The sequence below is a fragment of the Sardina pilchardus genome, chromosome 23 (genome assembly GCF_963854185.1).
Source record: "Sardina pilchardus chromosome 23, fSarPil1.1, whole genome shotgun sequence".
NCBI lineage: Eukaryota > Metazoa > Chordata > Actinopteri > Clupeiformes > Clupeidae > Sardina > Sardina pilchardus.
In genome coordinates this window covers 29,191,591-29,211,779 of record NC_085016.1, presented here as the reverse complement: position 1 = coordinate 29,211,779, position 20,189 = coordinate 29,191,591, and the positions used below count along the sequence as shown (strand labels likewise).

Here is a 20,189-nt window from a genome sequence, read left to right as displayed (position 1 = left end):
AAAACATGAATGCATTTCAGGTGCCACTCTAATCGATTATGGATTAATCCAAAACTATTCGTCAGATTAGTTAGCATGAAATCGTTGTGTGCCTGCCTGGGACTATGGCTAGCTAGCTCTTCCACCCGGTTTACCCTGTAGGCCTACAGTGTTTTTTAAAAGCCTGTTGGACTTAATGGAACAAGTGCATGGAGATGTGAAGAATGTGATCGATACCATACAGCCAGCCTACGTGAGTAACTTTATCTCTGTGTTATCCAAATGTCTTAAAGTTAGCGAGGTTGAGTCTGCTAAAACACCAACACCCCAGAACTCACGGACCCGAGATGGAAGTTTCTCAACCTAGCTTCGCTGGCCCCTTTAGCTGACGGGCTGGCTCTGGTCGGCCGAATATCAATCCAACAGAGGGGGGAAGAATAGAATATAATAGGGCTATATGTCGATTTTGCAACAAATTATTCCGACTTTGCAGTGTGGCTGCTGGCCGTGTTCAATTGGAAACTCATAGAAACTCTGGGGCGATTTTCATCAATCAACCCCACGCACATAACCAGAGAATACCGATATGATTATACAAATAAGATACCTAAAAACAACTAAGTAGCAACGTTGTGTGAAAAGAGAAATGCAACCAGAATATAACGTTTTTTTCTTTAGTTGTAATAACGTTCGGGAAACTTTGATAACCTGGAGCTAACGTTCTCTCCAGGGTATTAGAAGGTTACTGATAAACTAACCACAGGAGAACCAGCGGCTAACGTTATTTGCTTGCTGGGATTCAACCAGAATATAACGTTTTTTTCTTTAGTTGTAAAAACGTTAGGGGAACGTTATTTGTTTTGACAACCTGGAGATAACGTTCTCTAAACGTTATTAGTAGGTTGCTGAAAAACGAACCATAGGGGAACCAAAAGCTAACGTTAGTGAAAGTTAGCAGAACGTTAATTGTTTGCTGGGTACCCAAGAAAGTTTAATGTTTGTTTTGTTAGCTTATGAATATCATAAGCAAGCCATATCAGCATAAACTACTTCAGGACTATGACTGAACACAGGCAGTGCATGATGGAAGTATAATTGTGTTCATTCAGTATCCTGTAGGCCTAACCTATCACAGAACTCGGTAGGGCAACATTCCCTGTTTAACATTATGTGAAATGATTACAGCTGGTTTGGACCCTAGGCTACTACTTGAATTTCCCCTTGGGGATCAATCTATTTATCTATCTAACTTTATATACTAAAATGTATTAGGTAGACGTGTCGCTTCGTTTTGTTGTCGTATTCTGACAGCTACTAAGGAATCAATCGTAAGTCTGCCTAACTGTTAGAAATGGTTGCAACACGGTCTCATCCCTTGGCGTAACATACTGACGCTTGGTCATGTAACCCTGGCGTCCTATGGCGACGCTAAGGGGGCCCCCTCTTCGTCGCCTGGCGCCATAGAGGGTCATCGATAGATTTGAATGCAAATCCCTCATCTTCGTAATTTGACGAAAGGGGGTTAACCATCCAGCGATTTGCCTGGGCTGGAAACATACATTTTCGTGGGCAGAAACCAATCGCTATCACGCCTTTAAAAATATATATATAATTACTGGACTTACAGGACTGCATATTTGCGGTGTCAAATAATTATCTGATCACTCAATTACAAAATAATATCTGGATTCAGTCTCAGGCCCCCAAAGGTGTCGGAAGTGGAAGGTATACCCTCGGCTTAAAAAAATAATAGCCGACTTTTATAGATCTTTATCGATTATAAACCGACTGCATAACATTGCTGCTGGCCATCCCAAGCCTATCCAGGTTAAATGACGTTCTTTTGCAAATAGATGCATTCTGGGAAGCGATGTGTTTCAATGTAAAGGCATCTTAAACCCGCTTTTCCCTCACTCAGACGTTTGTGCTGATTCTTTTCCAATTTTGAGGAGCGATATAAAATATTAAGACTGTACTTTTTTATTAACTTTTATATTTTTGCGCTATTTTGTGCAACGCGTCACTGTGTGCGACGAAGCTAGACACCATTGCCCTGCGCGATTCCACGGTAAGTAGAACTGTCAAATAAGCAAGGGAAATTAATAAGCATTTACACGTCCAAAATGAAGTTTAAAAAAACTTATTGTCGTATTTGTTGATGTCGAACCCCACTGTAAGTACTGTATTATAAAGACACTGACATAGTATAACTCTTTGTTGCATCAAAATTAAATGCAAAGTAGCTAGCCAGCTAGCTAGCTAGATCAGCTTACTAGAGCACTTGATGCTAGTTCATTGATCATTATTTGGACGTAGCTGCTACAGATATTTGTGACAACTTACATACTGTATAGTGTTACACGTTTGTACCTCATTTATGCACCAGCTCAACATTAACGGTTTGAAGTGGTTCTTGGGCAGTCATTCATGTTGTAATAGTTTGGTGATCTATTCTATTTTGATTTGTTCTTCTCTTTCTCTGTAGGTTCCTTTATCCATACAGCCTAACAGAGAAAAAGGTACTTTGACTTACTTTTACTTTTTGTATTGTTTATTGTCTTGTTATTTCTCTCTCTCTCTCTCTCTCTCTCTCTCTCCCTCTCTCTCTCCCTCTCTCTTTCTCTCCTCCTTCTCCCTCTCCCCCCCTACTCCCTCTGAGTGGTGGTTGTGAATATCCCTACAATCCACTGAAAGTGTACAGGTTGGAATCAGAGAATATAGATTTGGGTTTATTTTTTGTAATTTTAAGCACACTGTAGCAATTTCATGGATAGAGACTGGCATATGATAACTAGTTATTGCACCAAGTGAAATGTGCAGGAGGCCAGTCTAGGCCAGTCTGTATTAGCTGTGAATGCTGTTGGAATGAAGTTACCAAACTTCACTTTTGTGAGGAATGTCAGTATTCAAATATGGCATTGTACATTTTTTGCACTTGAGTCATTAGCCAACTTGCAAACATCCAGAGCTAGTACTACCTGTGATAATGTTAGAATAATGATAAGTTAAGCATAGCCAACTAGTGTATGACAGATGCTAATATTTTAACTAGCTCTGTCTTTCTTCCATATGTGCGTTTGTACCCTTGTATGATATTCCATGTTTATATTTTGTGTGTGTGTATTTTTCAGAATGCCAAAGCCAAAATTTAGGCCCTGTCCAAGCTGCCAGGTTCGTCAGCAGGCGAATAGGAAAACCTGCAGTGCATGTTTCACTGACCTGAAGTGTAAGAACAACAGAGCAGCACTTATTGATGAGGACTGGGTCCAGGGTGTCCAAAAAAAACGCAATTCATCAAGGGTGGTGGCCTCTGCCCAAATTGCTGTAAGTTAAAAAAAAAAAACGCTTATACTACAATAATTGAGTGGGAATCAATATTAAGGCCAAAGTACATACAGTATTTACATCAGGGATGGGCAACTTTCATGACACATTTTTTTATCATCACCATCAGAGGGTCAAGTGTGGCTGCGCACTTCCGCACATCTGATATGAGAGAAGCTGCAAAATAATTCTGAATAAGACCGAAATATGTGTATACTGTATATGTATGTATGTTTATTGAACCAACATACATTCATTTCATTTTTTTCATACTCAAATGCATTTTTAACATAGACTCCCTAACAACAAATACAAGTAGTTTACCAGTTTTAAGTATTATTTTCAGTGCAAAGAGCTCACATAAAAGACCATTCAAAGATGGCACAACATTGAAAAACAGTGGCCCATCATTAAGTTATGGTTATGGTTATGGTTATGGTTATTTAGCAGACGCCTTTGTCCAAAGCGACATACAAATAAATAACAATACAAATTAAATAACAGTGAACAATTACAAAAAAGGAGAATAGCAATATTATCAATAAAACAATCAATTAAGCACTAACCTAATGAGAAATAAAACAATGAAATGAGAATAGCAATCAAATAAGTCACTCAGTTAATTATATAATAACAATAACTATAGGGTATGGCTAAATTTAAGGACAATAGCAGAATAAATGTCAAATTCTAACAATGGACAAATTATAACAAAACAATACTATTATACAAACCATAACACATAACAAACGCTCAAAAGACTAAGTGCATATTAAACAAATATGCCTTAAAGGGATAATCCGGAGTGAAATGCACTTTAGATCATTTTTTCGGACTATTGGGAGTACATACGTTGAGTTGACACCAAAATCATGTCATTCGGATGTATTTTGAGAAAGTTCGAGCTCACCGTTTTTAGCCAAAACTCGTTAGCCTGGAAGTGACTGAGGCATGTCCTTTCGCCGCTACAAAACGCTATTTTTATACCTCTTCTACTGTTCCAAACAACACTACACTTACGTGGTAGTGAGTAGAGGATCCCTAAAGCCAAACCGAAGTATCCCCACGTCTTTATGTGGTCGGATAGAGAGTCCAGAATGAATTTAATCGAGTCCGTACCTTTCCGGAAATGTTAATAAAGTGTTGTTTCAGCGTTGCTAGCTGCAGCAGCGCCATTTCCGGAAAGGTACTGACTCGATTAAATTCATTCTGGACTCTCTATCCGACCACATAAAGACGTGGGGATACTTCGGTTTGGCTTTAGGGACCCTCTACTCACTACCACGCAAGTGTAGTGTTGTTTGGAACAGTAAAAGAGGTATAAAAATAGCGTTTTGTAGCGGCGAAAGGACATGCCCGAGTCACTTCCAGGCTAACGAGTTTTGGCTAAAAACGGTGAGCTCGAACTTTCTCAAAATACATCCGAATGACATGATTTTGGTGTCAACTCAACGTACGTACTCCCAATAGTCCGAAAAATTGATCTAAAGTGCATTTCACTCCGGATTATCCCTTTAAGACCCCTCTTGAAAGATCCAAAACTGTTGCTGGAACGGAGAGCACTGGGCAACTCATTCCACCAACACGGAACCACTGAAGAATAGGATCTACAGTTTGACCTAGCATGAATGGTTTGTCGACATAACAGACGCTCCTCAGAAGATCGCAATGGGCGGTTGGGAATGTACATCTTGATCAAAGAACTGAAGTAGCTAGGAGCAGATCCAGTCAGTGTCCTATAGGCCAGAGTGAGAGATTTAAATTTAATTCTGGCTACTATAGGGAGCCAGTGGAGAGTAACTAGGAGAGGGGTTACATGTGTCCTCTTTGGCTGATTGAAGACCAGTCGTGCTGCAGCATTCTGAATCAACTGTAGTGGTCTTAATACGCAAGCAGGTAGGCCAGCTAACAGGGAATTGCAGTAGTCCAGCTTGGAGATAACCATTGCCTGTACAAGAAGCTGAGTGGAATCTTGTGTCAGATAAGGTCTGATCTTCCTAATGTTGTACAGGGTATACCGACATGACTTTGCAATTGAGGCAACATGCTCAGAGAAAGTAAGTTGGTCATCAATTATGACACCCAAGTTACGTGCCGATCTAGTTGGAGTCAATGAGGATGAATCAAGCTGGATGTTCATCTGTTGGGGAATGGCTGTTTTTGCTGGAAACACCAAGAGCTCAGTTTTGCAACAACTAGCCTCATATTCAATGCATTTATGCCTCCACTCCATTTTGAAGAATGTATAGACATTTCCTGTCACTTGGAAGAAATGCGCAAGAAGAAATTCCGCATCGCACTATCCCCATTAATTTCAATGAGAAGCGAATTCGCATCCCACATAGCATTCTGGGTACGAGAGCTGCGGTTGTGGTGCGTCAGAAAACTTCAGCAATCCCCAACTTTATGCAAATGAATCCGTCCATCGCGAGCACATCGCGAGGCGAGTATCCAATAGAGCAGGTCGCTGTCGACGTTCAACAACATTGCATTTTCCGGTAGTCTTGGCTTTACCGCCAGTAAATCATTTGCCATCATATCCGACAAAAAAACACATAGGCCTAATGTGCAATGAAGCATGGAGGAAGATGATTGTGGATATTATGATGATGGTGAGTGTAACTGTCTGAAGTTGACGAAACTACAGTAGGCCTAATTGTGCATTTGTTCAGATTAGACTGGTAGCAATTTGGTTTTCAGTGGGAAATTACAGCTACGAGTTGGCCAATAATTTAGCTTTTGGTTGGTCGTAGCCCAGGCTACTACTCGCTGTAGCCTACCTGTCCTGTTTCCACCCATTAAAAAGGGAACGCCTACCAAAGCGTCTACAGGGAGGGTAGCATAGAGCTCCACAGTCCCGCCCACAGCCTTGTCCGGAAGTAAAAATCCAATACAATTTCTCCATTGACAACTGGAGAATAAGCCATAAAATCGTAACCGTCCATGGTAGACTTAAAACCAGCTACGATGTGACTAAGCGATTATACCGGCTCATATAGATGTCAAAAGTTAACGCGGCATCATCCTTGTTTTTGAGAAAACAATGTTTTATTCACGATTTAACAAGAGAGTGCTACACTACCCAACACCCTACCGTGTAAAACTGGTGAAAGCAGAGCCTTTGATTGGTAGAGATCGCCGTTGCCATGGCAATCCCAAACAAACTGTACTCAACTTTTCCAGCGCCTATAGGGGCATTCACATACGTCGCTACTCGCACATCGCTCCTCGCTTCCGTTAACTGTCAATCATCTCTATTCTACATTCTGATCTGGTACTCGCTTCACTCGCATCGCTGGAAGTTAAAATTATTTTAACTTCGTACCCGCCCACATCGCATCGCTAGTCCTCGCATCGCCTGTCCTGGCCACATTCAGCTAGAACACATTCACTTTACATTGACAGTTCTCGCTCAGAGATGGGCGAGTAGCGACGTATGTGAATGCAGCTTATCGTCCGGCTAGCGTCTCGCTGGAACTTCAAAACTTAAAATGGCTGCAGGGCTGTCAGGACCGATGTGTGGTCTTCCGAAAAAGAACAGTTTTCTCATCTTGAAGGTTGAATTTACTCAATGGAAACGGTAGGAAGTAATCATCTTCTTTTCTCAGATTAATATGGAACCATGTTAAACTATCGTTAGGCTGCAAATGTTGGAAATGTGTGTACGTTTGCAAAGCATCATGGGATTTGAGTTCTCTAACTAGGAATTTAAGATATGTACAGTCTTGTACCTTTCGCTTTTTTAAAATTTTCTGTTCATTTTTTCACTCGAAATTACAAGTTATATGCTTATGAGTCACATCGTAGCTGGTTAGCCTAAGGCATGGTCTAAAACTCTTTATATCCAGATTTTTCCAGAAGTCAATGGGAGAAATGAATGAGAAATTTTCTACCAGACAAGCACCTCTCTCGGAGGAGGGGCGGGACTGTGGAGCTCTATACACTAATCCAGCGCGAACTTTATGGGCGCTGCCATCTTGAATATCGCCATTACTGCGTGCCTGCGAGTGTGACGAGTGACACTTGCCTGTGCTTTTCAATGAAAGCATCCTGTCAAAGAATGTCTAACAAGAGATCCCGCTCATGAAAAAAAATGTCAGGTGAAAGGGAACATTGGATCAATGATGTCAGACTGTGCCAAAACTTACCAATGAAGGTAGTTTATTAACAACATAAGGTATTAAGACGTGTATTAATGACAGCTAACCTCTGCAACAGCCGCCTATGAAACCAACCGGCTAATTTCTTAGCAGCCAGTCATGCAGTAATGGCGGTTTTGTGTTACTTCCGTGTTTCGCTGGATTAGTGTATAGCGAATGAGTAGGCGTGCTAGTGGATCACTGGCGTTACTGTATGTTCGGTGCACGTCTGAAAGTTGACTGAGGAGAGAGGGTATTTTAGGCTACCTGTCATTGTTGTTGATGTGTTGAACGCGCTTCTCACAACGTGTGTTAGTAGCTTATGAAAGGTAATCCAGACAGACACTCTTTACCCAAGAGCTACAGTACATCACATAACTATTGTGATTTGTTCAGCAGCTAAGTAGGTTATAGGGTGATATGAATGTATCTCTATTAATTGGCCGAGTGATTTCGTTTAGAGGCATTTGGCCATGTTCAAACTGCAGTATGGAAAATAAAATGAGATTAAGAACTATGTTGCATTTTGGGGCCTATTACTGCATTGTATCGAATCGCACTGAATTGTGCTGTATTAAACCGCATCGTCTTTGAATCGTATCGTAGCTTTATGAATCGATACGAATCGAATCGTCTTATCGAATCGAATCGTCTCCCTAAGTTTCATCCCAGATAAAATTAAAAAAATCAAACATTTACCAGTGTTATTATGTACTATCTGGTGCATTTTGGAGTGTTAGTATTATTATTAGGAATACTTAATCTCAAATTGTGTGAAAAGTGGGGTGGTCAAAACCGCACGCACATCCAAAAAACGATTAAAAACTGGGTGCTGGACAGACAAGCATAGAAAAGGAGAGAGAAGTCTGCACACCAGAAAATGCTCCTCAATTTTTTTAATGGAATCATCACATACAACATTTCAGACATAAAACATGTGGGGAGACACACCTCCATACAGTATATACACCCATCATTAGACATGTGATCAATTATGTAAAAATGGCATTACATCATAGAAAAACAGTATAAGAAATTGTAAAGGTGCCTCTACCACTATACATGTGTATATGAAGTAGTGATACTAGATGAAAAAAAAAAAAAATGGAAATTAAGAGAAAATAACAATTAGTAAACAAGAATCAGAAACAAGAAACAAAATAAAGACAGAATTAGTAAAGCATACCACAACAATGTGCAACACCAATTGATGGCCTAGAAATAATAGTCAATCCACTGCAATGGAAAGGTAGGTACTGTACATAAATGTCACATGAAGTCAGCAACACAATACCACAATATTTACAAATGTGCAAAGTTATATTACAGAAATGGCCTCAAATTAAGTCCTCATTCAACCCCTTTGGAGCTAAAGTGTCCAGGTTATAGATCCAAAATACTTCTCTTTTAAGTAGCAGACAGTTGACATCTCCTCCGCGGATGGGCTGTTTTACCAGTTGAATGCCACAATATCTGAGAGTGGATACATTATGGCAGGCTTGAGTGAAATGCACCGCTACTGGGCTTTTGGGGTCATGGTGGCAAATTTTTGATCTATGTTCTGAGATTTTTGTCTTCAGTGATCTGGTCGTTTTTCCAACATAGCCCAAGCCGCACGGACAAGTAAATTACATTCTTAGTGTTACCGGTGATCACACATTTGATATCATATGATATCATAATCAAGATTTTCCTGTACGTGGGTGATTGCATGTGGTAGTTTTATGTGTGAAATTGCATTGAGGGCAATTGCCACATCTGTAATTACCACCGGGAATAGACTGTAAAAAATGTGGAGAAGTCAGTGGCGGGAGATGACTTCTCACCAACATGTTTTTGAGATTGGGTGCTCTCTTGTACATAATGCCAGGTGGTGTGGTAAAACATTTGAGTGCTGGATCAGAGTCAATAATATGGCAATGTCTCTTAGTGATGGATTCAAACTCTCTGCCAAGAGGTGAGTATTGGACAATACAATTTACTCTAGACTCAGATGTTCTGGATCTGGTGTTGCTGAGTTAATCAGTTTGAGTCACATTATCAAAGCGACTACGTGCTTGTGTAATCCATTCATGTTTATATTGTCTCTGTTGAAAACGTTGTTCCAGGTCAGCTGCCTGGGCTTGGAAATCACCATCAGAACTACAAATCCTGCCAACTCTACTAAATTGAGACCAGGGCAGACTCCTCTTAAGTGGAATAGGGTGGAAAGATTGACCATGAAGAATATAGTTTCTGTCTTACGGTACAGGTTAGAGCCAAGTCTGTTAGAGTCTCTGTACGTATAACAATGTCTAAAAAGTTAATGTGCATGTTATATTCCACTGTGAATTTCAAATGTTGACTGCTAGTGTTGATAAACTCATGGAATTGTTTTAGTTGAGCCTAGGGATGGGAATTGATAAGATTTTTCCGATTCCGATTCCATTTTCGATTCTGCGAAACGATTCGGTTCTTTATCGATTCTCTTATCGATTCTCTCATTTGGAGAAAATAACAAATCGATCAAGTAGCATCAACTTTAGTTCAGTTCAGAAGTGAAAAGAGAGGCTAGAGGTAGACTAAAGCCTACCTTACACTGACAAGATTTGGGAAAGATTATTGAAAGACTGTAGTCTTTTGAGTAAAGTCTGAATGAGGGGCATTCGTTAAAAGACTACAATCTTTCAAGAATCTTTCCCAAATCTTGTCAGTGTAAGGTAGGCTTAAGACATGTACTGCCAGCCTCTGAGCCAGTCTGCCCCTTGTCACAGTCATCTTCTAAATTAAATGCATGAGATGGTTGCGTTCATTTAATGTTAACTGTTAAATAGCAGGTGCTTACAACTAGGCAAATGGCACTAACATGAACGGTGAAACAGAAAAAAAGTGTTTGTTTAAAAGTAGGTACTATGCTAAACCAAACCTCTATAATTTCAAAGGTCTATGCTAAACTATACCATATATCCTCAAATTATGGCTAGATTATTTTATTTGCTTAGGCTGCACAAAGCAGAGGACTTTATTTGGGGCAGACGTGCACTGGGGACAGGCCGTCTGCGTGTTTCATTGTGAGACATGTAGGCCTACCGGTAGGCTATCAAAATCGAAAGATTTTCAATTTGATTTGGGATTTAATTAATTTTGGACAGTTTGCTTATATTGCTAAATGTTGTGACTGATGACCACTGAAAGCTCGGGGGTATTTGATGCATCACGATTGCGTTTCATGTAGTTGAAACAGTGTCGGTATTTCCACCTGCTGTTTATTACGAGACAGAGCGCCGCTTTCATTCATTCATTGAATATGGGTGCTGTAGGCTTATGGAAACCTTGATCAGTAGGCATTAGCCAAGTAGCCTATATTGAGTATTTAGGTAGCCTATGCATGATTTAGCCTACTTTTAATTAAATACGTTGGCTGGAATGCCTCCAATTGTGTTTAAATGTCGTCTCCTGCTTCAGCCTCAGAACGGGGCGGCAAGCGAGTGTGTTGGAAACCCATGGTGTAGGCTTTTAATTGACAACAATATCAAACCAACTAATCAACAATATAAAATATTATGAAGAGCTCTTATTTATTTCAGTTAAATATAATTTCGGGTCATAATTTAAGGATTGTAAGCAACGTTTGCAATATTATTTTGGCTGCCAACACACGTTGCATAAAGACCGCAAGTTTTATCTGCTTTGCGTTCACGGGCTTAGCCTAAAGCCTACTCATTCCATCAAATAGATAAAGACACATGATAAAAACAATACCTTTTTTCTTGTTCTGTTGCTTCTTGATTGCCCTTGCATATAGGCCTAGCCTACACAAAGAGACCAAGAGAGGAGGACTTATGGCTATCGCACCAGTCCGCTCAATTTGCCTGTTTCTGCCAAGGCGGCTATTCAGCTTTCTTTCTTTGATTCTTTAAATGTAAGCCTTTAGCCTATTACTTATTAGGCTATTATTATTATTAGGCTATATCATTTATCATAATCATTATGAAGTTTAGCTACTGCTAAACCCTTTTGCAGAGGTGCTGGCGGAGGTTTGCGCCCTCCGAGTGCTTTCAGTTTTGGACTGCATTTGTGCTCTAACGTCAAATGTAGCCTAACTTAATAACCTAACTTATTTAAACTAACTATCATTTGAGACTGATTGGGCAATGGGCATTGAACGCTGGTGTATACTTTTCTGCATTAGCCTTATGAAGTTGTGTGTGTTTGTCATGCATCGATAGGCTACATGTCATTGCGCAACCACTGATTGATTTCTTCTTTTGGTTCGGTGTAGCCTACTTACAAAGTCATAGAACTCACTGTAGCCTACGGAAATGTTTCTGCACATTCTCCTGTTGAAGAAATATCCACTTTGCTTTGTACTTGCCCTGTTGTCATCCTTTCGGGTGTAAACCCATTTGTGCTGCATCCATGGCAGTCGGCTGCGCTGAACTCGACGACGCCACGGACGTTGCGTATCTTGCGTAAGCTACGCAACCTGCGTGGCAACGTCCTTCGTGCCCATTGGAATCGATAAGGGAATCGTTTGCAAAACTGCCAAGCGATTCCAAGGAATCTAAACATGGGGAACCGGTTCTGAACGAGAACCGGTTTTCGATTCCCATCCCTAGTTGAGCCTCAGAGCCTGTCCAAATGAAAAAATGTCATCAATATACCTCCTCCAGTTGGAAATTGAGAGGTATGGGTTGCATAGTTGATTTAGGATTATGGAGTCCGCAGTATAGAGATGCAAAACTTGGGGCCATTTTTGCTCCCATGCTCGTACCTGACACCTGGAGGTAGAAGTCAGAGCTAGAGAGAAAATAGTTGTAAGAACAATTTCAATGAGCTCCACAAAGCAGGAGGTACTTGGAGTGCAGCTTGAACGCTGATTTAAGAAGAATTCTACTGCCCTAAGCCCCCCTTCAAAGGGTACGTTGGTATAAAGAGACTCAATGTCCGTGGTCACTAAGAAGCAGAGGTCATCTGTTAATTGGATGGATTGAATCATTTTGATGAACTCCAGAGTCTTTAACATAGGATGGGAGAGAGGTGACAAGTGGTTGGAGAAAATAGTCCACGAATGCTGCAATTTTCTTAATTTTCTTCTTGAATTTCCCCTTGGGGTTCAATAAAGTATCTATCTATATCTATCTATCTATCTATAATTTTTTTTCTGTTAAAGAGCCAATGGCTGCCACAATGGGCCGTCCCGGAGGTGTATCTTTCTAGATTTTATGGATTTTTGGGAGAGTATAGGACAGGAGTGACAGGAAAGTCTACTACCATAAAAGCGTGTTTTTGTTTTGTAATTTCTCCCATTTCCAGGAAGGAATCCAACTTCCTCCTGATGCGCTGCTTGAACTCCTGTGTGGGATTGCGATTTAATTTCTGAAAGTAGTATTACTCAATTGTCTCTGTATATCCCCCTCATATGCTGCCCGGTCCAAGGTGACAATAGCACCACCCTTATCAGCGCTCTGGATCACCACTGACTTGTAATTTTTTATAGTGTTCAGTTCCATCCTCTGGTCCTTAGTCAAGTTGTTACCCACCTCATATTCCCTCTTTTTACCCAATAGGAGGGAAATGTCTTTCTCCACTAGTCTGCAGTATGTGTCTATGGATGCATTTCTTTTGTGAGGGGGAATGAAGGTGCTTTTACCTCTGGAAAGGGTCCTAGGTCCAGGAAGCCTGGAGCTTGGTTCACTCTCGCTCTCTAGTTTTGCCACCACAGGAAAATCGCCTGGGTCCTCACTGTTTTCTGTCTCAAAATTATTAGCCCCCCATTTTTGCCTTTAAACACACACGACCAACCTGTCACCTTTCAAGCCGCACCTTTGCAGTCAGTTAGTGTCCAGACAACACCTGAACATCCAATCAGCATTGATTGTTTTACCTGAATACTTCAAGGAACAGGCCTACAGGCACTTGAATGCCTGTCTGAGAGGGGACTGCCTTTACAGGCATGCTGAAGAGGAAGGAAATCTGTCTGGACCTTAGAAAGAAAATCATTGAGGCCTATACTATGGGGAAAGGCTATACTGTAAATTATAGATGCTTCACAGTCTGTAGAACAGCTGTGCAAGGCATCAGTAAAGTTCAAAGAGTTTCAAGTTTATGCATAACAAACCTAGGTGTGGATGAAAATGCAAATATCTGAATCTATAGAGAGAAAAATCATCAGGGATGTTAGCATCCCCACACATCCGCCAAAATGATAGTTGCTGACCTCGAGGGCTTTTTTTTGTGGAGGCCTCCAAGGTCATTGGCTGAGAAAAAAAACATTACTCCAAAAGGGGCACTTCAAAGTCATACTGAACTTTGCCCATGCACATTTAAAAGCTAAAATTTTGGAAAACTGTCCTTTGGTCTAATGCAGGGGTCGGCGACCCAAAATGTTCAAAGAGCCATTTTGGACCAAAAAAACAAAAAACAGATCTGTCTGGAGCCGCAAAAAATGAAAAGCCTTATGTAAGCCTTATATGAAGGCAACACAGGCTGTACGTGTATATTATCTATATTAGCCTACTATCAAAATGACTAAGTAGCCTAGGCTACAACGAGGCTACATATTATGAGCTTTCATGATTAAATGTTTTTCCCTGCAGCTCATCTCGGAGAGAATGACACACCACGTGACTACTCCGCTATGGTGCTCTAAGTTCAACTTCGTGTAATCACCATCCGTGAACCGTTGTTTTCCACGTTTTAATATCTCTCAGGTTGCAACAAAATTTCTCCAGAAGTAGGCTACTGCAATCGCACTTTTTCTCTCAGTCCCAACTGGGTAGTCGGCTGCAAATGTAGCATGCCTTCCCTGAAAATGTCTTTCTAAATGTCTTTCTCTTTTTGTCGTTCGCCAACTTCTCATTACAAAGCAAACATGCAGGCAATCCTTCCGCAATGGCAATGAAAGCAAATGATTCGGTCCATTCTGCCTTAAATTCTCTGATCTTATCGGCTATCTTTCTCTTTTCCATGGCATGGCCCATGCTGACACACCCGCCGGTTTGTTTACAACCATAGGTTTACAGCCACCTGCCTGGCACGGCGCCGCCCTGAAACGTGTGTCGCAGGCTATCAAATCTTCGTTGACAGAAATGTTTAACTTTAATATTTATTATGCACATTTTTACAACATTGGAAAACGTTAAGAATGTTTGTCCTCATACAGAAACCATATTAAAACAAACAAACAAAAATTCCCCCATTCATTTTCATACATTTTTGAAGACGCTCTAGGGAGCCACCAGGGTGGTGCTAAAGAGCCGCATGCGGCTCCAGAGCCGCAGGTTGCCGACCCCTGGTCTAATGGCATTAAACTGGAGCTGTTTGGGGACATGGATGTTGCCTTGGTGAAAAAGGGCAAGGCCTACAACCATAAAAATACAGTTCCCACAGTGAAGCATGGTGGTGGGAGCATCATGTTATGGGGCTGTTTTTCTCAGGGAGCCTTGTTTGGGTGCATGGGATCATGAAAAAGAAAGATTATGTTGACCTTTTGAGCGATAACATCAAGACGTCTGCTCTTATGGTGCATTCCAGACAGCATTTAAACTAGTGGGATGTGGGATTTATCCTACCTCCAACTACGAAAGATGCACTGGAACGCCTGTCGAAGTGGGAGCTCCTACTCGCAAACTCGTATGAGCTCAACCTGCCCCGACCTCAACAAAATGAAGTGGGAGGATTATGGCGGCGCCCATGGAGACATGTTCCGTGCGGGGTAACTTCAAGGAATACGCTATAAACTTTAGGGTAGGGTTGTTTTAGACACGGTAATTAACTTGTTCTTCATATTATGACTTAAAATTGTGTCAACAAAGAATACAACGTATTGTGAAAGTAACGTTATAAAGTTATACAGTTAGCCTAGCCTAATATGCTAACGTTACGACGGTATGCTAACGTTACAGTACGTCGGTCACCCATGTTTTCTAAACCTCCCACTCCAAAATGCTTGGAACGCTTTGAAGTGGGAGGTAGAACCTTTCAGGTAGGGTAGGTCCCACCTCCCACTTGTTTGGATAAGGTCTGGAATGCAGCATAAGTCTAGGCTTAGGTCGCCACCAAGTCCTTCAGCATAATAAGAATAACCTAAAGCATAGTGAAAAGTGGTCTATAACGCCCTAAAGGATACCAAAATCAAGATGCTGGAATGGCCTACACAGAGACCAGACCTCAACCCCATTGAGAATCTGTGGCACATGCTTAAAGCAAGAGTCCATGCAAGAAAACCATGCAGTTTGGACTAGCTGGAGCTAAAGAGTGCTTAAGAGATAAAGTATGTGTCAACCTACAGTAGTAAAAGACTATTCAAAGAAGTTGTTGTCAGTTGAAGCAAATAAAGGGTTAGACTATTGACTATTAATGGTCTGGGGGCTAATAATTTTGAACGTGTCAATTCTTCCTTTTCTTGTCACAAATCAGAGCATGAGTAAAACATTATCATCAAACTTTGTGGGCATACTGTCTTTGTTCTTTTGTAATCATATATACATTTTTGGAAATGGTCATTTTCATACAGTATAAACAAAGGATTATGTCTGATTTCACAAGGGGGGGGAGGTGCTGATGACATACTGCAGCAGTGGGGAGTAAGAAGTCATGTGACGCATTCGTCTCAATGCGAGTTTAAAAGCATTTCTTTTTTTTTTTTAGTGGCTAAGGTAGCGACAGAGCAATCTCCCCGTTATGTTGTTTTTATTAGCATTGCTTCATATTAATAAATATTAAAATTGTAACCTGTTGTCAGGGGCAGCCTTGGCCTACCGGAGGGTTGCCGGTTCGATCCCCAACCAGTCCAAGGCTGAAGTGCCCTTGAGTAAGGCACCTAACCCCTCACTGCTCCCCGAGCACCGCTGGTTGGGCAGGCAGCTCACTGCTCTGGGTTAGTGTGTGATTCTCCTCACTGTGTGCTGTGTGTGTTCACTAATTCGGTTAAATAGGGTTAAATGCAGAGAACGAATTTCCCTCATGGGATCAAAAAAGGATATACAGTGGGGAGAAAATGTATTTGATACCATGCTAAAGTTGCCTATAAAAAGAGGAATATAAAATCATCATGTGACAATTGATCTTAATGTCTTAATTACAAAAAATGGTAGAAATAAAACCGACCAGTACACTAATTCTCTTTGTGATTGAAGAATGTATCATAAATAAATAAATGTTCTTCCTAAATGCTAGGGGGAAGGAAGTATTTGACCCCCTATGTAACCCTATATTTTTAAAGGCCAGCTATTACATGGATCCAGGATATTATGCATCCTGATGAAGTTCCCTTGCCCGTTGGAATTAAAATAGCCCCACATCATCACACACCCTTCACCATAGCTAGAGATTGGAAGGGAGCTTTTCCAGTAGGCCTATTAGCCTGTTTGATGCTCATAATGCAAATCAAACAGGCTAATAGGCCCACTGGAAAAAGCACCATGTCAATCTCTAGCTATGGCACGATACACCACAAAGAAAATTGGTGTCCTTAGCGGTTTGATTTTTACTATATTTTTTTTAATTAAGGCATTAAGATCAATGGTCAAATGATGATTTGATGATGACTTTTTTGGCAACTTTAGCATGGTATCAAATACATTTTACATTTTCTCCCTACTGTATACTATACTGTACATGTATGCGTAATTGTACACTGTACATTTATGTTGCAGTCTGAATTGAATTGAATACTTTTTTGATCCCGTCATTTAACCCAATTTAACCGAATTAGTGAAATGAGGTGAATCACACTCTAACCCAGAGCAGTGAGCCACCCAACCAGTGCTCGGGGAGCAGTGAGGGGTTAGGTGCCTTGCTCAAGGGCACTTCAGCCGTGGTGGACTGGTTGGGGATCGAAACGGCAACCCTCCGGTTACAAGCCCGAAGCCCTAACCAGTACACCACGGCTGCCCACTAAGACTGTGAACGGGTTGACAAAAACGCTATAATAACACTGAAACTGCATACAAATATATTGCTTACATTTTTTAATTATACAAATAAATCATTACATACAATTCCCAGGTAATATACAATATGAGGTATTTGAGAGACACATTTTCATCAAATGTACTCGAATACCGCATTGTGAGGGAGTATGGGACTTCATGGCATTTAGCTTAAAATCATCAATTTATTTTCATATCGAGTATCCACAGAGGGGATGAGAATTGGACAATATTGAAAGGTGTCCATATCAATAAACTGGCAGTGGATGAAATGTAAAAAATTCTGAATCTACCCCCGACCCCATTGTCCTTTGAAAGGAAATGCCAAAAATAAATTACATATTTCAAAAAATGTAGAAACATTTTAATTTACAATAGATTCTGTACTTCTCATAAGGTTATTCTATTACAATTGGCATATAGATGGTTAGATGTACTTTGAACAAGATATGACATAAAATGAAAAACACACTTTTCCATCTTGCCTGGGCACACTACAACTGTGCACTTTCTTCAACTTCACTCTCTTTTACAGTGCTAGAGCCAGATAGTGGCAACATCAGTCTGTTTCCTTCAGCCTTCCTTCTTGCTTGACCCACTCTTGGTGTCATGACCCTGCTGACTTCTAGGACATCCAGCGCTTGTGGCATTATTCCATAGCGGAATAGTTGAGTGAAGAGGTAAGAGAAAAAGAGGATGGAGACCAGTGTGAAGAGCATGGCTATTGTTCGGACAGGTGCTCGCTGCATATAAACACCATCAACTATTTCACCACCTGGAAAGTGGATAACTGGTGGGAGGCCTAACAGAGGCTCTCCACTCAACATCCTTAGCAATGCACCCAGGAAGTAAGCAACACCTGCCCCGTAACCATTGGAGGCCGGGCAGAAGAGGACGCAAATTAGCTGAGGGAGGAGGACACAATATCCAATATCAGCTCCGAGAACCCAGAACCCCAAAATACTGTTATTAAGAAAAGTCAGAGCGGTTCCAACCACGCCAGTCACAACAACAGCTATCCGGATCACCCACAGTATCTCTCTATCTGAAGCCTGTGGACAAACATTTAAAACACTTAACACATTTGTTTTCTGCTGTGACTGCTCTGTTGATATTTGTAGGGTCTATGTACAATACATTCTTACAATTTACAATAATTATACACACATTAATGTACAGTAAATCCTTAATCTTAAACCACAGTAGAGGCACATTGATCAAGAGGTAGTTTATCATTCAAACTGATTTAGGGAGTGATTTTTTTTAGTAGGACAGAAGTAACTTTGCAAACCTGTGTTCTAATGTTCTTGTAGATGTTTTTGGAGAACATGGATGTGCTGGAGAGGAGCCCTGAATCTGTGGAGGACATAACTGCTGCTGCAACTGCTGCTATCCCAAATATGGAGATGTAGGAGGGAGCAAGGTACTGCAAACAGATAGGCAGGATTCCATATGCTTCTCCACGCTCGTACGGAGAAGGGGCACCATAATCAGTTTGATTCCAATCTGTCGGCATGCATGGAGACATTATCACAGGGCTAAAAAAGCAATCCATCAGTCAGAGTAAACACCAAAAAAGTGTCCAGCGAAAATGGAGAAAAATGTGTTTTTCTGAGTTAATACAAACTAGCTGTGGAAGAAGTTTTTTTCATTGATCACACACTACAGAGCTAGCACGGGCAAAACCTACTGCCCAAAATCACAAACAGATTAGCATGGGGCTACGAGCCACACACTTTCAAAATCTCATTTTTAAACCACTAGCAATGCTCATAACAGCGCCAAACCTCGTCAGCAGCTTGCTCTAGGTGTCTACACATAGAACAAAGCACCAACAACTTAGTTCATGAACCCAACGTTTATAACAGAAGACTGTAAATGTAACCTGCGCTGTGTGGAACCCCCGTGGTCCAGCCTTGCACACGGCAGGACTCGAACCCGCAAAACAGCAGCACCACGGATCGGGAGTCGAGCGCGCTAACAATCCAGCTAAAAATCCAGGCTACTAGCTTTCATGCCAGCAGCGCTCTTGAGGCGTCAAGAAGTGAGGTTTACTAACGTTCGACAAGCACAGCTAACTAGCTGGCATCCGTTACACTCACCCTCCTAAACCTCACTCACGATCTGGGTCACCGCACCAATGTAACCTGCGTTGTGTAGAACCCCCGCGGTCCAGCCCTGCACACGTCCAGACTCGAACCCGCGAACTAGCAGCACCTCGGATCAGGAGTCGAGCGCACTAACAATCCGCGTGTTGCAGTCACCAATGTCCCTCGTCCAGTCTATTTTGTTAGTGTTGCTATGCATGGCCCCCCCCCCGCCGCCCTCCTAATCAAATTAACAAACAAACAAATATGTGTGATAGGACGAGACCTAATTGGTGGGGTGGGGGCACCAATTATGTCCATCAGGTGTTTAGGTTCCTGACACTTGCTTTTAAAGGGCATGCATGTTTGTGAATGGAGGGGACATGAACTGAAGCACACGTTAGTGGCAGACGTGTAGTCTGGCCGGCTTTTGGGGAACTCGTCAAGAGCCTCAATAGTGGAAACTGGGCTTGGTGATTTGTCTCACCTTCCCGTGCTAAAGGGTGTTCCATGGGAGGATCATAACTTCGGAGTGTGGGCTTGAAACGTGGCACCACAGGAAGTTGGTCGGTTGCTGCTTTGCTGCTTTGCTATTATAGGCTACTTCGCCAGTCTACTTGCTGCCGGCCGGAAACTGGGGGCTGGTCCTTCCTGCTGCTTGCTAACGCACCGACTGGCATGATAATTGGTCTCAGCTGCGTCACTCAACTCATCTGCTGCTATCCCACTGCTCATTGCTTCCTACT

At 41.5% G+C, this 20,189-nt stretch overlaps 1 protein-coding gene and 1 long non-coding RNA gene across 2 annotated transcripts in view; one reads left to right on the top strand and one right to left on the bottom strand.

Annotated features, from left to right (window-relative positions):
* The first annotated feature begins 3,223 nt into the window (after window positions 1–3,223).
* On the top strand, window positions 3,224–9,799 carry LOC134071415 (uncharacterized). Its single transcript, XR_009937069.1, has 3 exons — window positions 3,224–3,303; window positions 9,313–9,399; window positions 9,551–9,799. It is a non-coding gene; the product is annotated as an uncharacterized LOC134071415 (long non-coding RNA).
* Window positions 9,800–17,380: 7,581 nt separating this feature from the next.
* LOC134070959 (high affinity choline transporter 1-like) overlaps window positions 17,381–20,189 on the bottom strand; it is a 54,315-nt gene continuing 51,506 nt past the window's right edge. The window contains exons 7-8 of the mRNA XM_062527507.1: window positions 18,648–18,862; window positions 17,381–18,408 (exon numbers count right to left, since the gene is read on the bottom strand). Coding sequence (XP_062383491.1) covers window positions 17,851–18,408; window positions 18,648–18,862 — 773 coding nt within the window. The 3' untranslated portion in view covers window positions 17,381–17,850. The remainder of the gene's footprint in view (window positions 18,409–18,647; window positions 18,863–20,189) is intronic.